This window comes from Leopardus geoffroyi, chromosome A2 (genome assembly GCF_018350155.1).
Source record: "Leopardus geoffroyi isolate Oge1 chromosome A2, O.geoffroyi_Oge1_pat1.0, whole genome shotgun sequence".
Classification (NCBI taxonomy): domain Eukaryota; kingdom Metazoa; phylum Chordata; class Mammalia; order Carnivora; family Felidae; genus Leopardus; species Leopardus geoffroyi.
In genome coordinates, this window is record NC_059331.1 from 167,843,551 (window position 1) to 167,856,155 (window position 12,605).

The following is a 12,605-nucleotide window of genomic DNA, read 5'->3' on the forward strand; positions in this document are numbered from 1 at the left end:
TTCCTTGCATTCTGGCAGCACCACGTGCACGAAACGAGCCTTGAACTCCCCCCCCCCGCCCCCCCAAGCCCTGCAGTCAGCTTCTCCCCCAGGGAGCCCTGGCTCCTGTCAGTAGAAAATCACACTTAGCAGTGAGGATCTGAGTGCTAAATATACTCACTGCTACCGCGGTGCTGCGCTCTCAGTGAACAGGCTGAGGCACCACGCATATCTGTGCATTTACACACTTATGTGAACCCACCTTTACGTCTAGATCTGGCTCAATAACTCTATGCCGAAAACCATGAATCCACACTGATACTCTCAACTGCAACGCAACAACTCTGTTCATTTTCACTCCCTCTCCCCTAACCGCAAATGGTTTCCGTTACCCTTGATGGACCAATGCTGTGGACGCAATCTGGCACCCCCACCACATGCAGAGGCGCCTTCCTGCTCTGGTGAGTCCCCATCCTGGACTGTCCTGCCTCCCTCCCACTGACCTCTGACACCCATGCCAGGCCACCCCTCCGGGGACACCCTCCTCAGCCTACTTGGGTTCTGCCACACTGCCGGGGCGCTGACCCTGTGACAGAGCACCCCTGAACACACGTGGGTGCTCCTCATCACCCCGTGAGACGACACCCCTGTCAGGATTTCCCTCCACAGGGAAAACGCCCTCCCTCCTCTCAGACCCTGAGAGCCCACGCCAGGTCACCCCCCACCCCGGGCTCTGGCGCCTCGTGCTAGGCCCACCTCCTGCATGGAGGCCCTTCGCTCACCTGCGGAGGCTCACAAAAGTTTCAGCCGTTAGGCATTCTATTTTTATATCAATTACTTTATTCTAAATCAAATCAAATAACTAGCTGACAGCAGCTCTCAGGAAATGGAACTTTTGGTTGCATAGTTACTTTGGGGGCGTGAGTAGATACAAATAGAGAACAGAACACAGGGTAAAGGAGAAAGCAAAGGTGGGTGTAAAGGGAGGTGAGAAAGCCCAGGGAACAGGCTTTCCGTGCTCACGGGAGAGCTGAGGCCGCCGTGGGGACCCTGCTGCAGCAGCCCCCGGGGCTGCCGGTCACACTTCAGAACTCGTCTGAGCTCTTTTCGGGTTCCTCTTTTAGGACCTGAGGACTTCTGTTGGCTCCTCGCAGGCAGGCCTTGCCTTCCACCTCCTCTTTGGTGGAGGCCGCGAGGCAAAGCAAGATGGTGGAGAGAAGGGAGGCTGAGCTCCCACGGACTGCGCACCGAGCACCGACTCGCGACTGTGTCGCAGGTGTTTTAATCCACACCACGGCACGAGAGTGAAGCGGCAACTGTCCTTCACGCAGAGAAAACAAATCCTTGTTTCTCAATCTCTTCTGGACTCAAGTCGATCCTGAGTTCAGAATCTGAACCCGGATCTGCCTTCGTCCCCCACGCTCACGCATTCCGTCTGGAAGCAAGAAAACAAAAGGCAGCGGAAGCCCAAGAGGTCGTTGGGAGGAGGGGTCAGGGACCGGCCCGGCCCTGGCTCTGTCCGGTCTTTACTGTCAGTGCACACCCGTCGGCCCGCAGGAAGGGCAGGTCTGCTCCAGTCTCATGACATGGGCACTGTCTGCGGGGAGAACCCAAAGCCCCAGACACACAGCGGCCACAGCAGAGCGGGGAGGAGCGGGGTGAAGAGCGCAGGGCTCCTGAGCCTCCGCACAAGGAGACGAGGCGCAGCCAAGGGGAAAGCCGAAGTGTGTGTGTTCTGGCCTGATGAGGAATTACGGAGCCACAAATGCAGGCGCGCAGATCTGCCACCAAAAATGGAGCGCAGACGACACGGAGAGGAGAGTGGTACCCATGTCACAGCTCCTTCGCCTGGGACAGAATCCTTGCCTTTACTCGGTCTGTGATTCGCTGTCGCTTCCTGAGGTAAGTGAACTACGCTGTTTTTACGGGAGCCGTAATTTAGAGAAAAATAATGAATCACTTAAGAATTTTCACAAATGTCATGTTAGGAATAAAACTAAGACCCCCAATCCTGTAAATAAAAATCAAGTTATGGGCCTAAGTTTTAAACCCACAGAGCAAGAATCCCCGGTATAAAGTTACAGATGTTTTCCCCAGGGCATTTAAAATCATTTAAATTACCACGTCTAGTAACACAGGGTCCATTTATATTCACTGTTCAGTTATGAATCAAATCAGCCCTATTCAAGTCACTTACTAGTTGGAAGTATTTTTTACTGAAGCGAAATTCACATAACATAAAATTAACCATTTGAAACTTACAATTTAGTATGATTCAATGTATTCACGGTGTTGTGCAACCACCACCTCTTTCTAGTCCCACATTTTCATCACCCCTAAAAACACTCTGTATTCATTAAGCAATTTCTCTCCATTCTGCCCTCCCCTCCATCCCCGGTAACCAATCATATGATACTGATGGATTTACCTATTCTGGCTACTTCTCATACACGGAATCATACATTCTGTGGCCTTTTGTGTCTGCCTTTCTTCACTTAGCATGATGTTTTCGAGGTCCTACATGCTGCACTACGCGTCCGTACTTTACTCCTTTTTATGGCCGAGTACTATTCCAGCATACCTGAGAGTACCTGTGTATGTGAGTACGAGTACATGTGGTCTCTCTCTCTCTCCTCCTCCCTCCTACTCACCTCCCCCCGCCCCAGCAACAGATGAATAACCTGATATTAATCATGAAAAAACAAATCCAAACAACTGGCCTGTGATCTTCAAAAGTATCAAGGTCAGGGAAGTCAAGGAAATACTGAAGAGGTGGGGACAGGACAACTACGTGCAGTGTGGATTCCAAACACGGTCCTTTTGCAACACAGAACATTACTGGACAACTGGGAAATCTGAATGGGGCATGAGTGATACTGTATCAATTTCATTGTTTTGATGGTTGTATGGGAGGTACACAGGAGAATGCACTGTTTATAGGAATTATATACAAAAGTATCCCAAGGAAATGAACAACCAAGTCAGCAACTTCTCAAACGGTTTGGGGTGCGGGGGGGGGGGGGGGGGGGGAGGCTCTTTTTCATATTTCTAACTTTTCAATAAATTCAAAACTATACCAAAAGTGTTTCAAGTATCAATGAAAAAGAATTAGAATAAGATACTCTCCTACGTAGCTGCAGCTGTGTGATTTCAAATTTTAATCAAGCAAAATGTGACAGAAAGAAACTCACTGCCCTCCATCCAGTTTGATGCCTCAAAAACACGAAAGGGTTCGTGAATAACAGCAGCAGCAAACAGACGCAGGAAGAGAGCTGTACGGAGCCTAAAGAACCACCCGAGCCCATCTCCCTGCTCACGGCCAGTAAGTGTTCAATTAAGCAGAACAGGCACCTGCTCCCTATTCCAAGACTGTCACAGTCTTCTCCGCAGACCAAACAGCCCGAGTCTTCCTTCTTGTGGCCCAGCAATCTTCCCAGCCATAAGCCCATTTCCAGGTTAAAACCTCTGAAGGTAAAACTGTCGGTTCCTCAAGCCAGCAAATTTTAACTGGAGACAATCCTCAATTATCCACGTACAGTTGATTCTTGAACAACATGGATTAGAAACACATGGGTCCACTTATAAGCGATTTTTTTTTAATAAATATAGGACAGTACTGTAAATGTCTTTTCCTTATGATTTTCTTAATAACATTTTCTTTTCTCTAGCTCACTTGTTAGAATACAGTATATAACACACATAACACACAAAGCACACGTTAATCATCTGTTTATGTTATGAGTAAGACAGCAGGCTGTTAGTAGTTAAGTTTTGGGGGAGTCAAAATTATTCACGGATTTCCAACTGCACAGGGCCAGCACCCCTAACCCCCCAGTGTTCAAGAATCAATTGTATATTTGTTTATGCGTGCTTCCAAGGGCAGGGTTAATATGGAGAAAAAGCAGTGTAATACATTAGGTGAATTTTTTTCCACATTTTGCCCAAAAGTGTGAATTAAACTTGAAAACTTTATGACTTCAGAATCAGAAACAGAACAAATGAATTTTAAAATACATACGAAATCCTGTTGACTATGGCGTCTTCATCTTCTTGTTCATCTGTAAAAATATGTAAGGTGTTAAGTTCTTATCTTCAATAAAATGTTTCATTTATCAGAAACTATAAACAAAAATAGAAACTTAAAGTGATTATTGAACAGAAATGATTTTTAAAAAGCAACTGTTCATTTCAGCATGGATCCAAATTCAAAGCTCATTAAATCACTTAGGATAGAATTCAGCTAGAGAAGAGTGTTTTGATTAACCAGAATCCTGATTAGCAAAAATACTCTATAGGGGTGCCTGGGTGGCTCAGTCGGTTAAGTGTCCGACTTCGGCTCAGGTCACGATCTCACTGTCCGTGAGTTCGAGCCCCGCGTCGGGCTCTGTGCTGACTGCTCAGAGCCTGGAGCCTGTTTCGGATTCTGTGTCTCCCTCTCTCTCTGACCCTCCCCCGTTCATGCTTTGTCTCTCTCTGTCTCAAAAATAAACGTTAAAAAAATTTAAAAAAAAACAAAACTCTATATAAATTAAAATTTTCCAAATATTTAGTGCTCAAGAAAAAAAAACTTAGTAGAACATCAGGACCACTATCAAGTTCGTTGTCATATAACGTAAGTGAAATTGTAGTTGCTAATGAATGAAATGTTTTAGTTGATAATATCCAACAAAAATTTTTATTATAAAATTATAATTCAGAATTTGAGAACATGTACTTTTCTCATTAGTTTGTCATCATTAGTGATAATAATGAAGATTCTCTTGGACCATTCTAAACCACTTAGATACCACTGCCTCAATGCTTCATAACTATTGTTCAAGTTACAGACAGAAAAGTATCAACTTCTGTATCTTTTCCAAGTAGCAGATGCCCCCTGCCCCAGAGCTCACCCACCTCCCTCTCCCTCTCTCTCATGGCCGTCAACCCTCTTTGTCATCCCACGTAAACTTACCAGCTAAAGACAGTATGATCCAATTACAAGAATATTACATAACACCCCTGCCCCTCCTTCTCCTCGACACCTAACTGGGGTTGTCCTCAAAGGCTCTCTACGTAAGTCTCTGGAATCATGAGTGTCCAGCTGCTCCAGTGTCAATGGCACATTTGAGCCATTCTCTTAGTCCAATCTCCATTCTTAATTACACGCTGCCCAAAATAACTTCACAACCAAAAGGACCATAAAATAATATAGTCACAATTAATTTTTATACTGTTGTGTCCACACTCAATCAACCATCAACTACTGAAGAATGTTTTAATAGCTTCATAACCATTTCGTTTCTTCTCCCCACAATCGACTGTGGCCAGGGTACCCATCACCCCTCCCTGCCATTACTCTAAAAATCATCTAATAAATCTCCAACTTTTCTGTTCATCATCCCCTAATTTCCCCTAAACAGTGCACTTATATTCATTTATTCTCTCTCCCCCTCCTTCTGTGTCCACAATCATTAAAACCTGATGCCAAAATATCTGAAAAATAGTTAAGATATTGGGGTGTCTGGGTGGCTCAGTCAGTTAAGCATCCGACTTCAGCTCAGGTCATGATCTCACGGTTCATGGGTTCGAGCCCCATGTCGGGCTCTGTGCTGACAGCTCAGAGCCTGGATCCTTTTTTCAGATTCTGTGTCTCTCTCTGTCTCTCTGCCCCTCCCCTGCTCATGCTGTTCTCTCTGCTCATGCTGTCTCTCAAAACTAAATAAACGTTAAAAAAAAATTTTAATAGTTAAGATACTGTGTTGAATCTGCAGGTCTTCAAATTTTTGAAAAATTACAGACTCCAAGAAGTATTTTAGTGTAATCATAGAGTCAAACTAAAACACTAGAGCAAGCACTATTTCCCAATTGCTTTCAAAACTCTAATTAGTTTAACATTATGACAGAAAGAGTATTAAATATACTGAATCCTTAAGTACGTATATGGCACTACAATCAGCCCAGCATCACAGGTGGAAAATCCTGTGATCTACAGGAAGCAGCTGAGATTTACTAGAAGGCAACTAGGCAACTGCTTTGGTCCTTACAAAACCCCGGCACAGAACCTGTGAAATTAACTAGAGAAGGTAAAGATAGTCCAGCAGTCAGAGAAAGGATGGGATGGGGATATGCATGTTCAAAGTCAGAGCCAGTCACAAGGACCCATATATCCTCACAAACTCTAGAATTTCCCAGATGCTGAAGAGCCACACACTAATCTTAGTCGGATGTAAGAACAGTGGTAAACAAGGGCTTGGGTCTAAGAGGGTGACCACCCCGCAAGTGGGCAGATTCCCTGGCCGTACCGTCAGTGCCCTCGGGACCAGGCAACTGGGTGGCATGATTGCGGACGTAATAAATACAGACACCACCATGCGGGCGGGCACTACACAGGCCAAATACCATACATCAGTTGGCATGATAATCTAAGTTTTAATTACAATGTTTCCACTTACCTGATTTTCTCTTGTATCTCGTAATGATGAAGTAGGAAACAACGTAGAGAACGGCAAAAAGAAGGAAACATATCTGAAAAAAAATTAACAGATCATTTACATTTGTCACACATCTTTGTTAAGATTATAAAAGATACATCTTTGGTATTTATAGGCAAAAAGATTCAATCTATTAAAAAAGTAAAATTTTTAGATATTTTGCTAATATAAAGTTTTGATAAAATACTAATTTATATGAACTAAGTCAAATAGCCCAGTTTTTAATATCATTGCTGAGAAGAAAAAGCCCAATGAAGATTTTTCTTTTTATAACTTAACCAAATTGTTTTCCAAATCATATGGAAGTGTAAAGTGTCAGATCATCACCAACAATCCTGAACACTAAAGTCAATGAGACACTACTGTCCCTTCCAAATATCAAAACATACTACAAAGCTTCAATAACATTTAAAGAGTGTGCTGGTGCCACAATTTGACAGATCAATGAAATAGATTCTATTATATAAAAATATATATAATTTTGGGGCGCCTGGGTGGCGCAGTCGATTAAGCGTCCGACTTCAGCCAGGTCACGATCTCGCGGTCCGCGGTCCGGGAGTTCGAGCCCCGCGTCAGGCTCTGGGCTGATGGCTCAGAGCCTGGAGCCTGTTTCCGATTCTGTGTCTCCCTCTCTCTCTGCCCCTCCCCCGTTCATGCTCTGTCTCTCTCTGTCCCAAAAATAAATAAACGTTGAAAAAAAAAATTTAAAAAAATATATATATATGTATATAATTTTGTTCTACATACAAGAGGCATCACAAATCAATGTGTGTGTGTGGGGGGGGGAATAATCATTCAATAAATATACCACATATCAAAATAAACAGCAGTTGAGTAAGAAACTTTTTTAATATTAAATTCAAATTAAATTCCACTTAATTTTATGGGGATGATAGATAAAAGAAGATGGGTCATGAAACAGGAGATCTCATTATAGTCAGAGACCAAGTGTGCTAGAAATAAAGTCCTACTAGAGCTAAGATCCTAGGATCAAGGTACCAATAGTTTGAAGACTCTCAAACGAAACAATTCCAGGTGCTGATAGTCTAGGGAGCACCCCTCCGCACGGATTTCTGAACAGTGGTTGTTGGCCACAGGATGGAAAATGACCTTAGATCTAGGTGTGAACATCCACTGTACTATGTCATCTAGGAAATGAAAAACTGAGAATGGAGGAAGACCGTGAGCCTCATGTCACAACCGGGACAAGTGGGAGAATGACAGGAGACATACTGACAGTGACCAAAAAGGAGCCAAGAGTAAAAAGCATCAAACTGGCCTGCTGCTGGGAACCCACCGAGAATTCCAGATGGTTACGAGAATGTCAACACCATCACCACATCCTCCCAAAATCCTTCGGAGTGTAGGAAATGGGTCAAAAAGGAAACTGGTTATTGGTAAAGGAATAGAACATCTTCGTCAAGAAGACGTTAAGGGTCAGGGAAGACTGTTTACAATGGAAAAGAAGGGGGCCTGGGCAGAAACTGATTTACGAGGTTAGAGCCAGAGGGATCAAACGGACTGGGCATTAAAATTTATGACAGACACTAACTGAAATTCATTTGACAACTACTTGTTGTGAGCTTACGGTACACCAGGTACACTTTTGGGAACTAAGAGCAGGAAGATGAGATCTCATCTCTTACTTCTTCCCTCCAGCGTTTTGAACACACAGAGCTCTTCCTGGCTCAGACCCTCGGCCTTGAATACCCTCCCTCCACACAGCTGCGTGCCTTGCTTCGTCTTCTCCCACAGTCTTTCCTCAGGTGTCACATGTGAGGTGTGCCCCCTCGCCCCTGCCGGGGCTCCCCATGCCCCTAACCCAGCACAAGGTCATCGTCCGTTCCACTGACCGCTTACTGACTGGTTAGCTGTTTTCTTACTGGATTGTAAGCTCAACGAAGGTGGAACTTGGTTTTATTCACTGCTGTGTTCTTGTTCCAAAAAGCGCACCTGTTGTGCAGAAGTTTGTAACAAGTGCCAGTCCTCACAAACAGTAAAGTGTTGGTTTTCACCCTGAGTGAGATGGGAATCCGTGGTGGGACTCGGAGCAGAGGGAGACAGAATCCATGACAGAGGGAAAAGGCTCACTCTAGGTACAGTGGGGAAAATAACTGAAGCAGCCAGAGCAGTCAGGAGCGTCCACCAATCATCCAGAGCAGAGGTCACTCGGAGCTGTGTGTGGACTTATCAAAAATGATCAAGTTCGGGGCAGGTTTTGAAAACCACCTTGAGAGGGCGTGGCCTAAGAAACCGGAAAGAGACAGTGGCCATTTCCTGCGTCGGGAAAGATTATGATGAAGTCATTTTGGGTTGGAAGTTAAAAAGTACAGTTTACACTGATGCAGGTGAAATACTTATTATCCACTCAGGTGGAGAGGCTGGATGGGCTGTTGGATACGAAATCTGTACAATCCAGGGAAAGGAGCCCGGCTAAGATTTTTTAAGGTGGGGGGTGGGAGGTGCCAGGGGGGACACACGCAGATAGACATTTAAAGCCCTGAGACCAGATGGGATTTTCATCCTAGGGAGTGAGTGCAGCCAGAGAATTCCAAGAACCAAGCCCCAGAAGTCTCCAATACTTAGAAGCCAACCTGACAGAAGGAGTCAGCAGGTAGGAGGCATACAAGAGGCTGTGACGTCCTGAAAGCCACATGAAGAAAGTTCGTGTAGGAAAAGGGGATCATCAGCCGTGTCAAATGCTGCTGACAGACCAAGGAAGATGAGCACTGAGAACTGACACCTGGATTTAGCAACACGGAGGTCGGAGGTCGTCAGTGACCTTGACGAGAGAGGTTTTTCTGGAGTGCTGAACGTAAAACTCCGACTGAAGCAGATTGAGAGAGAGGAAGAATTGGAAACAAAATGTAGCCAGTTCTTTCCAGGAATTTATGGGAAAGGGAAGAAAAAGAAATGGGATGAGGCCTGTGAAGAGGGGTTTTTTTAAGAGGAGAAAAGCTACACACACTTGTAATCATATTCCAGCAGAGAGGAAAATTATCGAAGCAAGGGAGAAAAAGGCGGACTGCTAAGCCAACACGCCCAGGCTGGGGAGCCAGAAAGAAAGCCCCTGGTCACGAGGAGGAGGAGCGAGCAGGAGAGCAGGGAACACGTGAGTCCCATGGCGGGCAGGTGTGCAGATGTGGGGCAGCAGCATAACGACAGAGTCCCTTCCGAGGGCTTCTATGTTCTCAGTGAAACAGAAGCACGTTCTTCTAGGAAGAGTTACACGTGGGGAGTGGAGACAGCAGGCACACAGGGAATGAGGCGGGAAGTGGCGTAGAGAACACGAGGAAGTGGGAGGCAGGCAAAGTGAAGCGGCCTTCAAGCACGGTGGGGGGGGGGGGGGGGTGGAGCCTGCTTCTCGGCCACTGAAGGGGCCGCGGGCAGAACGGGCAGAGGCTCGAGGGCTCTAAGGGCTCTAACACCTCCCCTGTTCTCCTCCCTGTATGGCCGACACCTGCACATTCGCACTGGGCACCGCTCACTCCTCCTCCAACCACGGATCAGACTTCATGTCCACCACCCAACGTCAGGTGCCCTGGCAGGGGTCAGCCATGACCTAGAGGCCAAATTTCACTCTCATAATTTCACCTGACCTCTGAGCAGTACCTTCTATCTCAGCAAAGGTCCTCCTTCTCTGATTGTTCACCCAGTCTCCATCACTAGCTTGCCTTTCCTGCCAGCCTTTAAATATTACTCATCTAAAACAAACAAACAAAAACAAAAAACACCATTATTCTCTAGGATCTCAGGGCTGAGCCAGAAATCTATTCTCAATCCACAAGTTCTTCACAGGTAACCTTGTCTGCTCCAGGGTTCTAACCATCAACCCTCAGAAATCCCGGGACCACAGTTTGAAAACCACTGGTCTTGGGTATTAGCAAAAGTTAAGTGAAATTATTGGCCATATATCCTAAATAGACTGGGGGGAAAGAAAAAGAAACCAAGTAACCAAGTGCAGGGTGATGGATGCTGAGTGAAACGACTGGCCATAAATCCTAAGTAGATTGGGGCGGGGAAAGAAACCAAGTACAGAGTGATGGATAAGAATGGAGATGTCAGGGCACGTGGGTGTTCAGTTGGCTGAGCATCTGATTTTGGCTCAGGTCATGATCTCACAATTCGTGAGTTCAAGCTCCACATCAGGCTTTCTGCTGTCAGCACAGAGCCCACCTTGGATCCTCTGTCTCCCTCTCTCTCTGCCCCTCCCCAACTTGTGCTCTCGCTTGCATGTGCATGCTCTAATAAATAAATAAACTTAAAAAAAAAAAAAGAGTGGAGATGTCAATCAACTGAGGTTCCTGGTAGAACTGCAATAAAATACCAAAGGTGAAAGAAAAAGTTATGATTAACGAATGCTTTCAGATTTTTAAACTTAGTATTTAACGTTAGAGAACAAAAGTGTCGGGAATTCCAGAAAGTTCATGCACAAACAGTGGGTAAGAAGGCATGAAAAGTAATGAACAAAAGGAAATCAAGGAACCAAAATGCATGGTATAAAATGGAAAGACTAATGAAAAGCAATTCAATTAAGAACGGAAGTAAAGCTGGGGCGCCTGGGTGGCGCAGTCGGTTAAGCGTCCGACTTCAGCCAGGTCACGATCTCGCGGTCTGGGAGTTCGAGCCCCGCGTCAGGCTCTGGGCTGATGGCTCAGAGCCTGATGCCTGTTTCTGATTCTGTGTCTCCCTCTCTCTCTGCCCCTCCCCCGTTCATGCTCTGTCTCTCTCTGTCCCAAAAATAAATAAACGTTGAAAAAAAAAAATTAAAAAAAAAAAAAAAAGAACGGAAGTAAAGCTAACAATTATAAAAACAAATATAAGCATGACTAATTTATTAATTTTTTGACATTTTTCATTTGTATTTATTTACAAAAAAATTTAATATTTGTTTATTTTTGAGAAAGAGACACACACACACACACACACACACACACACACACACACACACAGAGTGTGAGCGGGGAAGGGGCAGAGAGAGAAGGAGACACAGAATCCAAAACAGGCTTCAGGCCCTGAACTGTCAGCATAGAGCCATGAGATCATGACCTGAGCCAAAGTCAGATGCTCAACGAACTGAGCCACCCAGGCGCCCCAACATTTTTCATTTTGAGAGAGAGAGAGAGAAAGAGAGAGCACACATGAGCCGGCGAGAGAAGCAAGCAGGGAGAGAGACAGAGACAGAGAGACAGAGAGAGAGAGGATCTCAAACAGGCTCCATGCCAAGCATGAAGCCCTACCTGGGGCTCGATTCCACAACCCTGGGATCACAACCTGAGCCAAAATCAAGAGTTGGACACCCAACTGACTGAGCCACCAAGGCTCTCCCAAACATAAGTATTATTACTTTAGAAATAAAAGCTACCCATAATGAAAATAAAAATACAACTATAACATATTAGAACAAAACTCACAGAATGGGTTAGACTATTTTTCTAGTTCCAAAGTTGGGACTAGGAGCAAGTGTTCCTCCCGTAAATGATGCATATTCAAGACAGACAGCAACCCACAGGGATGCGCAAAATGCAGGCACACTGTAATCTTACCTCTTATCGTCCCTATAGCCAGTGCGAACACAAAGAAATTCCTAACCAAAAAAGGAGAAGGTCCTTACAGCCCTTCACCACTAACAGTGAGTAAGGTACAGCTGATAAAAAGAGAGAGGAACAGGCTCTCATGGTTCTCTAAAAAGACAGAGCTTTGGGGCGCCTGTGTGGCTCAGTCGGTTGAGTGTCGGACTCTTGATTTCAGCTGGGGTTGTGATCACAAGGTCATGGGATCAAGTTCCGTGTTGGCCTGCTTACGGTCTCTCTCTCATTCCCTCTGCCCCTCTCCCCCACTCATGCACTCTCTCACTCCCTCTCAAATAAAAAATAGTAACTTTTTAAAAATTAAAAAAAAATTGAGCTTTAATCTCCTGGTCAGGGAGGAAAAGTAAGGACACTAAAGCTCACAGGCAGAAATGATACAACATGCATGCCCTCTGTGCTGGCTAAATCAGAGGGCAGAAACCGTGGCTGCCACATGGCTTTAGTCCTGATGCTGATCAAGAATGGCTATCCTAGAAACATACATTCTTCCAAAACTGAATCAGGAAGAAATAGAAAATGTTAACAGACTGATTTCTAATAATAAAATTGAATAGGTAGTGAAAAA

The 12,605-nt window shown here is 45.1% G+C and overlaps 1 protein-coding gene across 6 annotated transcripts in view; it reads right to left on the minus strand.

Annotated features, from left to right (window-relative positions):
- LMBR1 (limb development membrane protein 1) overlaps positions 1 to 12,605 on the minus strand; it is a 199,813-nt gene that overhangs the window by 160,335 nt on the left and 26,873 nt on the right. For 5 of the 6 annotated variants that reach the window (XR_006716685.1, XM_045496304.1, XM_045496299.1 and 2 more), the window contains exons 2-3: positions 6,411 to 6,483; positions 3,998 to 4,037 (exon numbers count right to left, since the gene is read on the minus strand). Coding sequence is in view for 5 of the 6 variants with exons in the window: in XM_045496304.1 (XP_045352260.1) it covers positions 3,998 to 4,037; positions 6,411 to 6,483 (113 nt within the window). In the remaining variant the exon portion in view is untranslated. Of the gene's footprint in view, positions 1 to 3,330; positions 3,524 to 3,997; positions 4,038 to 6,410; positions 6,489 to 12,605 lie in introns of those variants that run through there. The other variant, XM_045496300.1, reaches the window with a different exon arrangement.